Source organism: Oncorhynchus gorbuscha, linkage group LG06 (assembly GCF_021184085.1).
Source record: "Oncorhynchus gorbuscha isolate QuinsamMale2020 ecotype Even-year linkage group LG06, OgorEven_v1.0, whole genome shotgun sequence".
NCBI lineage: Eukaryota > Metazoa > Chordata > Actinopteri > Salmoniformes > Salmonidae > Oncorhynchus > Oncorhynchus gorbuscha.
In genome coordinates, this window is record NC_060178.1 from 50393666 (window position 1) to 50407240 (window position 13575).

At 43.1% G+C, this 13575-nt stretch overlaps 1 protein-coding gene across 6 annotated transcripts in view; it reads right to left on the minus strand.

The window, feature by feature from the left end:
- LOC124038062 (exocyst complex component 2-like) overlaps nt 1-13575 on the minus strand; it is a 153074-nt gene that overhangs the window by 62618 nt on the left and 76881 nt on the right. For all 6 annotated transcript variants that reach the window (XM_046353468.1, XM_046353467.1, XM_046353471.1 and 3 more), the window contains 8 exons: nt 13135-13256; nt 11180-11241; nt 7451-7531; nt 6835-6888; nt 5979-6034; nt 5823-5889; nt 1423-1539; nt 729-870 (listed from right to left, as the gene is read on the minus strand). In XM_046353468.1, coding sequence (XP_046209424.1) covers nt 729-870; nt 1423-1539; nt 5823-5889; nt 5979-6034; nt 6835-6888; nt 7451-7531; nt 11180-11241; nt 13135-13256 — 701 coding nt within the window. The remainder of the gene's footprint in view (nt 1-728; nt 871-1422; nt 1540-5822; nt 5890-5978; nt 6035-6834; nt 6889-7450; nt 7532-11179; nt 11242-13134; nt 13257-13575) is intronic.

Below are 13575 nucleotides of genomic sequence, written 5' to 3' on the forward strand. Positions count from 1 at the left end.
ACCTTCAATGCTGCAGAAATGTTTTGGTACCCTTCCCCAGATTTGTACCTCGACACAATCCTGTCTCGTGCTCTATGGACAATTCCTTCGAAATCATGGCTTAGTTTTTGCTCTGACATGCACTGTCAACTGTGGGATCTTATATAGACAGATGTGTGCCTTTCCAAATCATGTCCAATCAATTGATTTTACCACAGGTGGACTCCTGTGGAGTCCACAGATGGAGAAACATCTCAAGGATGATCAATGGAAACAGGATCCACCTGAACTCAATTTCAAGTCTCATAACAAAGGGTCTGAATACTTATGGAAATAAGGTTTTTGTTTTTTCATACATTTGCAAAGAAAATAAAATGTTTTCACTTTGTCGTTATGGGGTATTCTGTGTAGCTTGCTGAGGATTTAAAAAAATGTATTTTATCAATTTTAGAATAAGGATGTAATGTAGCAAAATGTGGAAAAAGTCAAGGGGTCTGAATATTTTCCCGAAGGCACTATAGGTCAGGGGTTATTATGGGTAAACCCCCCTCTCTCTGTCACACCTGTGGCTTGGCTCAGAAACTCAACATTGCGAAGGCAATCTCTGAATTTTAAAAGTCCATCAACAGTGCAGAGGTCGTTAATCTGTGTTTGTTTGAATCCTGGCCATAGCGCATAATGTCCTGCGATTAAGGTGTGCAGTCCCTCCAATTGAAGTAGACAGCATAGACCTGTGTGTGTGTGTATACCTGTGGGTGTTCCGCAGTCTCTCCAGTCGAAGTGTCCAGCATAGATGCCTGGTTCCAGGGATCCTACGATGGGATCAGACTTCCTCTCGGTGTAGGCATCAAACAAACTCTCATCCAGCTCCTTCACAGCATGTACAGTCACCTGGAAACAGAGGTAGAGACAAACCTAATTAACACAGCTACATAAACACTAACCTGGGAGCAGATTTCAATTTATTTGATTTAGAAATCCCTTCCAACATCAGCAGTTGTCGCAAAGTGCTTTTACAGTAACTTCATTGATGGTCTTATAGTCACAATATAGTTCCCTGGGCAAAAACAAGGGCTCAAAAACCCAACAAACTGCCCTGAGTGGCTTTGAACCAACTGCTACAGGCCGCTCAGCTGTCTTTACGGGAAGGTACAACCAATATGTGAGAGAGAGAACGAGACTGACTCAGAGATCTGACATTTAAGTGTTTAAAGAGAAAGTGAGTGTAATTGCTCTGCCCTGAAACAAACTTCTTTCTCATCATATCTTTGGTGACAAACATTCTTCTTCACAGAACAGCAAAAACTAAACACCAAAATATCTAAGGGGCCAGTTAACCGTTTGTTGTTTCTGACACACAGAAAGCTAAAGTTGCAGCTTCCCAAGGTTGTGTGTGTGTGTGTGTGTGTGTGTGTGTGTGTGTGTGTGTGTGTCTCTACTCACCCGTGTGATCTTCTCAGTCTCGGTGAATCCGTGTCGCTCAAAGTGTTCAGCCAGATTAAGGAAGGTGTGTTTCTCCAGGTACTGACAGTTACTGAGGATGATCAGCAGACGCTGCTCCTACACGCACGTGCAAGTACACACACAAACACACAGAATTTGAAAAGGTCAGAACATTGGATTTGTCATATTGAGTGGTCTCTGAACATTATCGGCCAGTAATCTCATCATTGACTCCAACCCTGTTTTACTGGAATTGACTGATGTTTTACTGCATACTAGATACTCCGGGTTTCCCTCTGATACAAGTTAAATGAGAACAGCTACCTCACTGACATGATTAGTGGAGCAGGTAGGGTTCACTCTTAACACAAGAACAGTCACAGGCCAACAGCTACTGACCATTCATTTGGTCAATTAATTTTTTATTTTTTAAATGTCCTACACCTTCCCTGACTTTTCCTAAATGTTTGTATTTTACACTGCTCATTTGTCAGCATTTTGAAATCACAAACAGAAAAGTAGAGCCTTTTTAACCATTTGTTTCCACACCTTTTCCCAACTTAACCCGCCAAGACAATGTGCTGTTGGACGTTGGTACCCAGTCAGGTACTAATGAGTCTCTCTCTCTCCTCACTGAATGAATGTCAAATAGGTGAATGGGCGATAATTGTGCACCTTTACTTCACAATTTAATTTAAATGAGGCCTAACTGAATGATAAGGAAAGAAAATAGTGTAATTATGCGTTTGTGTTCTGCCCATTTAAATCAGCAGCCAATAATTTTATAATAACCTCAAGGAGAGGGGGCGAGGCCAAGAGTACTAATCTGGAGGAAGTGTTTGGAGTCAAAATAGGATATCGTCGGGTCCCAGGTGGAGTAAAATGAGTTGGTTGACCCTCGAATGGTATATTTAATTTTTTTCTAATTTTAGGAACAGCATCAAATCCTTAAGCCAAAGCGAAGCGAAGCGAAGCGAAGCTAAGCTAAGCTAAGCTAAGCTAAGGTAAGCTAAGGTAATGTAAGCTAAGGTAATGTAAGCTAAGGTAATGTAAGCTAAGGTAATGTAAGCTAAGCTAAGGTAAGCTAAGCTAAGGTAAGGTAATGTAAGGTAAGGTAATGCAAGGTAATGTAAGGTAATGTAAGGTAATGTAAGGTAATGTAAAGCTAATTTACAGATTTTACAATCAATAACCTCCTTCTGTGGGTCAACAGAGAGGCAAAGGCATCTAGCTGTCTACTGGTCAGGGAAGGCTTGTTGTTTGATACTCCAGAAAGAACTCTTTCTGTACTGCAACTCCAAATGAAAGGGTTTTAAATATAGTGGACCAATAGCCTACCACATGGGGACAGGACCACAACATGCGAGTCAAGTCCGCCAAGGAGCTTTTACATCGGTCAAATGTACCTTCAACGTTTGGGTAGAATTTGGACAATCTGGCCTTACTGATATGGATACAGTGAAGTACAGTGCCTTGCGAAAGTATTCGTCCCCCTTGAACTTTGCAACCTTTTGCCACATTTCAGGCTTCAAACATAAAGATATAAAACTGTATTTTTTTGGGAAGAATCAACAACAAGTGGGACACAAACATGAAGTGGAACGACATTTATTGGATGTCTCAGAGGTCCGTTAAAAGCTCAGAGAGCATCATGAAGAACAAGGAACACACCAGGCAGGTCCGAGATACTGTTGTGAAGAAGTTTAAAGCCGGATTTGGATACAAAAAGATTTCCCAAGCTTTAAACATCCCAAGGAGCACTGTGCAAGCGATAATATTGAAATGGAAGGAGTATCAAACCACTGCAAATCTACCAAGACCTGGACGTCCCTCTAAACTTTCAGCTCATACAAGGAGTAGACTGATCAGAGATGCAGCCAAGAGGCCCATCATCACTCTGGATGAACTGCAGAGCTGAGGTGGGAGACTCTGTCCATAGGACAACAATCAGTCGTATATTGCACAAATCTGGCCTTTATGGAAGAGTGGCAAGAAGAAAGCCATTTCTTAAAGATATCAGAAAGAGAATATTCTGCAGCTTCTATGACATGTACCTTTGTCAAATAACTCTCAGATTCAAGAGGTGCATCTCTATTTAAGAATGTCACTTTTTCCAAGAATATCCGTGCTGTCCATGCATTCAGCAAATGACCACTCGTGTGGCAGCATTGCTACTAAGCAAATACTAGTAACCTAATAACATTTAAATATGCTATTCTGTTATCAATGGAGGAATGGGCGATAGAACCAAATAGAAACTGACAATGGTGACTTCAATGAACTGAATGATGAGGAGGGTGATTCAACTAGATGATTCAACTGAATTATCTGAATAATGAGGGTGAACAATGAACTGAATGATGAGGAGGGTGATTCAACTGAATTATCTGAATAATGAGGGTGAAGAGGATGATTGCATTTAGAACAATAGTGTAATGATGACGAATTGTGGGCTGTCTAATTATTGTATTATGAAAGGCTGGAAATTGTATATAATTTCCCATCGGAGAGTCAAATCAGACACTGAGTGTAACATTGGTGTGTAGTTCAGAATGGCAAGCCGAACCAAAGGAATGGACGCACTGACAGACGAGATGAATTGGAGTAAGGAATATGGAGCTTGAAAATCGATATTGCTGATGAAGAGTCTCCATCTGACTCTGATGTTGACTTCGAGCCTCCGTCTCCGATGCCTGAGTCTCGCCGCGGAAAAACCAGAACAGAGCCAACTGAGGCGGTGAGCCCAACTGCCACCATGAGACAGGAGTCTGGGAGGGACGGCACGGTTTGGGTAGAAAAGAGTGACGAGTTTATGTGGCATGCAGATGTCGTAGCACGTCAGAGTAATGTACTGTTGCTCATGCGCACAGAAAAATAAACAGTATGTGGAACATGTCTATGGATGAACTCAAAGCATTTATTGCACTCGTGTATGTCTGTGGGGCACACGGCAGTAAGAGCATGGAGTTATTTTGGTCTGATAGGTATGGTGTGGACTTTTTCAGAGAGACCATGTCACGCAACCGCTTCCCAGAGATTATGCGACACCTGCGGCAGGTGCTCACAAAACAAGGCCCATAAAAACTGTGTGCAGTGCAACCAATTTATTTCCGGGGCTTTGTGTGAGCAAAACAAAAGGGAAGAGGTTCCTCTGGGATGCATTCTAGGTTCCTTCTGTCCAGTGTCTGTGGAATATAAAAAGGCCACTCTTAACATGTGCAGGTTTGTCACACAACACAATGCCACAGAGTGCAATTGGCATGCTGACTGTAGGAATGTCCATCCATTAATTTCTCTATCATAAGCTGCCTCCAACATCATTTTAGAGAATTTGGCAGTACGTCCAACCGGCCTCACAACCACGCGTAACTACGGCCGGCTCAGGACCCCCACATCCGGTTTCTGAGGAGTATTTTGAAACTGAAGAGTATTGTGGACTGTAATAAAGCCCTTTTGAGGGGAAAAACCCATTCTGATTGGCTGGGCCTGGCTCCCCAGTGGGTGGGCCTACTAGGCCCACCAATGGCTGTGCTTCTGCTCAGTCATGTGAAATCAATAGATTAGGGGCTAATAAATTAATTTCAAGTGACTGATTCACTTATACGAACTGTAACTATTGTTAAAATTGTTGCATTTTACATTTATATTTTTGTTTTGCTTTGCTCGTCAGGGAGCCTAGCGGTTAGAGCGTTGGGCCAGTAATTGAAAGGTTGCTGGATCGAATCCCCGAGCTGAACAAGGCAGTTAACCCACTGTTCCCCAGTGACCCGTCATTGTAAATAAGATTTTGTTCTTAACTGACGTGCCTAGTTAAATAAAATGAAAAAAAAAGTATCTTACTATGAATATTTCTTCATGCAATTAATCCTTTACAATGGTTTATGCACTATTTATCAAGCGTTGGTGCTCATAAATAAACTCTGGGCATCTGCTCTGAATATTGCCTGGTTGTCAGTCTCACCATCTCACCCCTGCTAGAGACTAGGGGAAACCCCATCTGCCCCCTGCTCCATTTCCTTTTACCAGAAAAACCCTACACACACTCCTCTTTGTCACCCCCCCCCCACATGACACCCATGCCATTCACTCTCATCTCAACATATAGTATTTACAGGAAATAAGGTTGTGCCTGCTTCCTGTCCACAACCCGGAAACAGCATCATAACACAGAGTGGTTTGGTGAAGGAGATACACGTGTGTGTGTGTGTGTGTGTGTGTGTGTGTGTGTGTGTGTGTGTGTGTGTGTGTGTGTGTGTGTGTGTGTGTGTGGCGGGGTGAGATTGTAAGAGAGATAGAGAGCGAGAAAGAACCCTAATTGAGAATGCTAACTGGCATCGGTAATCCTGTAGAGTGAAATTGAGGCCAATAGTCTCAGAATGAGAAAAATATGATTTTCGTACCAGTGTTGGACAGAAGTTCTCCTGAATGCCACTGAACAAGTTTGGAGAGGCCAGGTCCACGGACATACTGAGAACACACACACACCGAAGAGTTTAAAAAACACTAATGCAGACATACAAAAGGACCCTGGAAGTAAAGTCCCTGCCTGTACTCACCGTGAGGTGTCTCTGTCTGTTTTAGTGCTCAGCTGCTCCAAGCAGTTGATGAACACCTGGAATAGGTGTTACAGGTCAGTCACATATACAGATCAGTTACTCAGACACACCTAGACAACAGTAACAGTGTACTATATTCTAAAAGTCTACTGAATGGGACGAATGGATTGCACTGTAAACCTACAGTCAAACTACCTAGAATCTGTAGTGATTCCTTTGGGGTAATAAGAGTGTAATCCTAGTCTCTTATCTAGTCTGTACCATATTGATGTCCTTCCAGAGCTTTTCCACTTGCTCTCGAACCTGCTTGGAAAGTAACATCTACATGTCTTCTGAATTTGAACTGAATTTGTGGACTGAAGACCTACTGTAAACGACTGGTTTCTGTAGGTCTTCCTATGGTGAAATATGACGTAATCCTTGACTCTACTTTGTACCGTACCTTCATGATCCTCCCACGGAGCTTCCTGGCCCCTTCATGCTACAAAGTTAAAAAGTCTACAATAATCTAAGGGCCAGTTCAACGGACATAGATTAGACTGATCTCAGTGGAGATTCTCCATTGAAAGTCCAGGACTAGGTTTAATATGTGTCCTGGAAACGGTCCCTAAATGCCTACCGGACTTCTGTATTGTAGCCTATAGACGACCTGTGACCTGTAGGAGTCCCTTCAGTGTAGACAGAGTGAAATATAGAGTAAACTTCTTCTCTAGTGACATTCACACCATCCCTTCATGCGAAACTACCAGTAAACCGAAGGGATTCCTATGTTGAAGTATACTGTAATATGAATCTCTACTCTGTATTATTGTGGTAAAATATACTGTAAACCTAGTCTGCAGTGACTGTACAGTACCTTTATGATGTCCATACAGAGCTCTGAGGCCTGGTCCTGATCCAACTGGAGGATCTGAAGACAGGAGAAGAGAGCAAGGTGAGACAGGACACCGCATAAAACAACTAATCACACTGTAACGTGGTCCAACACAACAACATATCCAGGTAACTACCAAAATAAAGGAAACACTTGAGTAAATGAGGGATACAACGTATATTGAAAGCAGGTGCATCCACACAGGTGTGGTTTGTCAATTAAGCAATGAATATCCCATCATGCTGAGGGGTCATGTATACAAATGTCCAGTTGCCCATTATTTTGGCTACCATGGCTAAAAGAAATCTCAGTGACTCTGAAAGGGGGGGGTCTCAAAGGAGCATAGGGGGTCTAAAGGGTGTGCGTGTGTGTGTCTCATTCACCAAATCTCAACCCGAATTGAACACTTAAAGGAGATTATGGAGCGAAGCCTGAGAATCTATGCCAAGGTGCAGTGAAGCCGATCTGGTGGCTCGCATTGGACCAACACCCCATTGAGACACTTTATGTTGGTGTTTCCCTAATTTTGGCAGTTACCTGTAGTTCACATAGATGAATGAGATTCTGTGATAGTGTAATGTGTGTGAATGTTTCTTACATTGACTTCCCCAGGTTTGGTCTCCATGGGTTCTTTGAGTGACTGCAGCATCTGCACCATGCACTGCTCAAACTGGGCCGGCTGCTCACAACACACAGATCGAATACATACAGTGTATTCAGAAAGTATTCAGACCACTTGACATAATATAATATATATAATAATATATATAATAATATATATAATAATAATAATATAACTTGACATTTTCCACATTTTGTTACGTTACAGCCTTATTCTAAAACTGATACAATTATATTTTTTATCTCAATCTACACACAATACCCCATAATGACAAAGCAAAACTGTTTTTTAGAAATGTTTGCAAACCTATTAAAAATAAAGAACAAAAACCTTATTTACATAAGTATTCAGACCCTTTGCTATGAGACTCGAAATTGAGCTCAGGTGCATCCTGTTTCCATTGATCATCCTTGAGATGTTGCTACAACGTAAATGGAGTCTGTGGTAAATTCAATTGATTGGACATGATTTGGAAAGGAACACACCTGTCTATCTAAGGTCCCACACTGGACAGTGCATATCAGTTAACCCACAGTTCCCCAGGCGCCGAAGAGGTGGATGTCGATAAAGGCAGCCCCCCCCCCTGCACCTCTCTGATTCAGAGGGGTTACATGCGGAAGAACCATTTCAGTTGAAAGCATTCAGTTGTACAACTGACTAGGAATCCCCCTTTCCCTTTCCTTTCAGAGCAAAAACCAAGGTCGAATAAATTGTCTGTAGATGCACAGATCTGGGTAAGGGTGCCAAAACATTTTCGCAGCATTGAAGGTCCCCAAGAACACAGTGGCCTCCATCATTCTTAAATGGAAGAAGTTTGGAACCACCAAGACTCTTCCAAGAGCAGGCCGCCCGGCCAAAACTGAGCAACTGGGGGAGAAGGGCCTTGGTCAGGGAGGTGACCAAGATCCCGATGGTCACTCTGACAGAGCTCCGGAGTTCCTCTGTGGAGATGGGAGAACCTTTCAGAAGGACAACCATCTCTGCAGCACTCCACCAATCAGGACTTTATGGTAGAGTGGCCAGACAGAAGCCACTCCTCAGTAAAAGACAACAGTCCGCTTGGAGTTTGCCAAAAGGCACCTGAAGACTCTCAGACCATGAGAAACAAGATTCTGTGATCTGATGAAACCAAGATTGAACTCTTAGGCCTGAATGCCAATCGTCACGTCTGGAAGAAACCTGGCACCATCCCTACGGTGAAGCATGGTGGTGACAGCATCACGCAGTGGGGATGTTTTTCAGTGATAAGGACTGGGAGACTAGTCAGGATAAAGGGAATGATGAACTGAGCAAAGTACAGGGAGATCATGGATGAAAACCTGCTCCAGAGCGCTGAGGACCTCAGACTGGGGCGAAGGTTCAGAGAGGGTCTGGTGAGAAGAATGGGAGAAACTCCCCAAATACAAGTGTGACAAGCTTGTAGAGTCATACCCAAGAAGAATCAAGGCTGTAATCGCTGCCAAAGGTGTTTCAACAATGTACTGAGTAAAGAGTCTGAATACTTAGATTATCTATAAAACATTTGCAAAGATTTTGAAAAAATGAGATGCTTTGTCATTATGGGGTTTTGAGTGCAGATTGATGAGAAAAATATATATACATACACACACATACACTACCGTTCAAAAGTTTGGGTTCACTTAGAAATGTTTTTCATGAAAACATACATGAAATGAGTTGCAAAATGAATAGGAAATATAGTGAAGACGTTGACAAGGTTTACAAATAATGATTCTTAATTGAAATAATAATTGTGTCCTTCAGACTTTGCTTTCGTCAAAGAATCCTCCATTTGCAGCAATTACAGCCTTGCAGACCTTTGACAATCTAGTTGTCAATTTGTTGAGATAATCTGAAGAGATTTCACCCCATGCTTCCTGAAGCACCTCTCACAAATTGGATTGGCTTGATGGGCACTTCTTATGTACCATATGGCCAAGCTGCTCCCACAACAGCTCAATAGGGTTGAGATCTGGTGACTGTGCTGGCCACTCCATTATAGACAGAATACCAGCTGACTGCTTATTCCCTGAATAGTTCTTGCATAGTTTGGTGCTGTGATTTGGGTCATTGTCCTGTTGTAGGAGGAAATTGGCTCCAATTAAGCGCCGTCCACAGGGTATGACATGGCGTTGCAAAATGGAGTGACAGCCTTCTTCGAGATCCCTTTAACCCTGTAGAAATCTCCCACTTTACCACCACCAAAGCACCCCCAGACCATCACGTTGCCTCCACCATGCTTGACAGATGGCGTCAAGCACTCCTCTAGCATAATACATTTTTTTCTTCTTTGTGATTTGAACACCTCAAACTTTAGATTTGTCTGTCCATAACATTTTTTTCCCAATCTTCCTCTGTCCAGTGTGTGTTATTTTGCCCATCTTAATCTTTTATTTTTATTGGCCAGTCAGAGATATGGCTTTTTCTTTGCAACTCTGCCTAGAAGGCCAGCATCCTGAAGTCACCTCTTTACTGTTGACGTTGAGACTGGTGTTTTGCGGATACCATTTAATGAAGCTGCCATTAAATTATTTTCCACCATAATTTGCAAATAAATTCATTAAAAATCCTACAATGTGATTTTCTGGAGGGAAAAAAATCTCATTTTGTCTGTCATAGTTGAAGTGTACCTATGATGAAAATTACAGGCCTCTCATTTTTAAGTGGGAGAACTTGCACAATTGGTGGCTGACTAAATACTTTTTTGCCCCACTGTACTTGTCCTCTTGCTCAGTTGTGCACCAGGGCCTCCCACTCCTCTTTCTATTCTGATTAGAGCACTCACTGTATATAGACTTTGTTTTTCACTGTATTATTATTGACTGTATGTTTTGTTTATTCCATGTGTAACTCTGTGTTGTTGTATGTGTCGAACTGCTATGCTTTATCTTGGCCAGGTCGCAGTTGCAAATGATAACTTGTTCTCAACTAGCCTACCTGGTTAAATAAAGGTGAAATAAATAAAAATAAAACAAGTTTGCGCTGTTCTGTGAAGTAGTTAGTACACAGCGTTGTACGAGATCTTCAGTTTCTTGGCAATTTCTCACATGGAATAGCCTTCATTTCTCAGAACAAGAATAGACTGACAAGTTTCAGAAGAAAGTTATTTGTTTCTGGCCATTTTGAGCCTGTAATCGAACCCACAAATGCTGATGCTCCAGATACTCAACTAGTCCAAAGAAGGCTAGTTTTATTGCTTCTTTAATCAGAACAACATTTCTCAGCTGTGCTAACCTAATTGTAAAAGGGTTTTGTCTTGATCAATTTGTCTTTTAAAATTATAAACTTGGATCAGCTAACACAACGTGCCATTGGAACACAAGAGTGATGGTTGCTGATAATGGGCCTCTGTACGCCTATGTAGATATCAGCTGTTTCGAGATACAATAGTCATTTACAACATTAACAATGTCTCCACTGTATATTTCTGATCAATTTGTTGTTCTTTTAATGCACCAAAAAAATGTGCCTTTCTTTCAAAAACAAGGACATTTCTAAGTGAACCCAAACTTTTAAACGGTAGTGTCTATATTTTAGAATAAGGTTGTAAACGTAACAAAATGTGGAAAAAGTCAAGGGGTCTGATTACTTTCCGAATGCACTGTAGATTACACCATGTCATATTTTATATCATACTGTATCTTACCATAATAAATCATGATACATCACTAAGTGGAGTGTATATTATAGTAACTATAGCTTTACCAGGCTGGTGATTCCTTCATTGTCTACGACCCAGTCCTCTTTCTCTGCAACCCTTTTGACATCTGACAAAGCACATACAAAAACATTAATGATTGTAGAGGCTACAAATGTGTACACTCTTTACATGATTTTTGATCTACTAGGTCGAAGATGGCTAACAACTGAATGGTCATGGCCAGTTCACATTACATTTTAAATAGGACTGTGAGAGTTGTTTGGAGGAAGACTGCAGTAGAAAGTGAAATGACCCTCTAAACTAGTGTATAACTACCTTCAAAACCACCTTTAGTTGGTACTATCAACCCAGATGTTCTATAGAACTAGGACCACTGTCAGAATAACCAAACGTGTTAACCACAAACCACCTTTAGTTGGTACTATCAACCCAGATGTTCTATAGAACTAGGACCACTGTCAGAATAACCAAACTTGTTAACCACAAACCACCTTTCACTGAACACTAACACTTTCTCTAACCTCACATTACTCACCCCTTCCATTTCTCCTCTCCCCTATCCCCCAACCTTGCTACATCACTATCTCATTTCCCCTATCCCCCAACCTCACATAACTCATCTCCTACCTCACATAACTCACCCCTTCCATTTCTCCCCTCCTCTCCCCTATCCCCCAACCTCGCTACATCACTATCCCATTTCCCCTATCCCCCAACCTCGCTATCCCATTTCCCCTATCCCCCAACCTCGCTACATCGCTATCCCATTTCCCCCTATCCCCCAACCTCGCTACATCACTATCCCATTTCTCCCCTATCCCCCAACCTCGCTACATCACTATCCCATTTCTCCCCTATCCCCCAACCTCGCTACATCACTATCCCATTTCTCCCCTATCCCCCAACCTCGCTACATCACTATCCCATTTCCCCCTATCCCCCAACCTCGCTACATCACTACCCCATTTCTCCCCTATCCCCCAACCTCGCTACATCACTATCCCATTTCTCCCCTATCCCCCAACCTCACATAACTCACCTCCTACCTCACATAACTCACCCCTTCCATTTCTCCTCTCCCCTATCCCCCAACCTCGCTACATCGCTATCCCATTTCCCCTATCCCCCTACCTCGCTATCCCATTTCCCCTATCCCCCAACCTCACATAACTCACCTCCTACCTCACATAACTCACCCCTTCCATTTCTCCCCTCCTCTCCCCTATCCCCCAACCTCGCTACATCACTATCCCATTTGTCCCCTATCCCCCAACCTCACCTCTAACCTCACATAACTCACCCCTTCCATTTCTCCTCTCCCCTATCCCCCAATCTCACTACATCGCTATCCCATTTCTCCCCTATCCCCCAACCTCGCTACATCACTATCCCATTTGTCCCCTATCCCCCAACCTCACCTCTAACCTCACATAACTCACCCCTTCCATTTCTCCTCTCCCCTATCCCCCAATCTCACTACATCGCTATCCCATTTCTCCCCTATCCCCCAACCTCGCTACATCACTATCCCATTTCTCCCTATCCCCCAACCTCACATAACTCACCCCTTCCATTTCTCCTCTCCCCTATCCCCCAATCTCGCTACATCACTATCCCATTTCTTCCCTATCCCCCAGCCTCACATAACTCACCCCTTCCATTTCTCCTCTCCCCTATCCCCCAACCTCGCTACATCGCTATCCCATTTCCCCTATCCCCCAACCTCGCTACATCGCTATCCCATTTCCCCTATCCCCCAACCTCACATAACTCACCCCTTCCATTTCTCCTCTCCCCTATCCCCCAACCTCGCTATCCTTCCAGCTCCCCCTCTCTCCAGGGTGCAGAGGGCAGGATGACCAGTTGATGTCTCAGCTCCTATAGTATATCCCTCCCTCCCTTCCACTCTGTGGTGTGGTGCAGGGTGACTAGTCAACAGTGGTGTCTCAGCTCCAACAGTAGACCCCCCCTCCCATATCTCCATCCTCCCTTTCCTCACCCTCTGCGGTGTGGTGCAGGGTGACCAGTAGACAGTGGTGTCTCAGCTCTAACAATAGATCCTGGATCACCTGCAGTAGATCATTGGGGATCTCGAGAGCTACCAGAGCCTCAAAAATTATTCTGAAGACGTGGGAGAAAAAGAGAGAGGGTAAGAAATGAGGGAGAAATAGAAGGAAGGAAAGCGATAGAGACGGTGAGACAGTGGAGGTGGGATTGGGGGTCAGGAATATGGGGTATACGTTCACACACACACACACACACACACACACACACACACACACACACACACACACACACACACACACACACACACACACACACACACACACACACACACACACACACACACACACACACACACACACAAATCAGGGATTATCAATTAGATTCAGATTTATCTTGAGCGGATGGTCGGGGGCCTGAAACATAATTACAAATC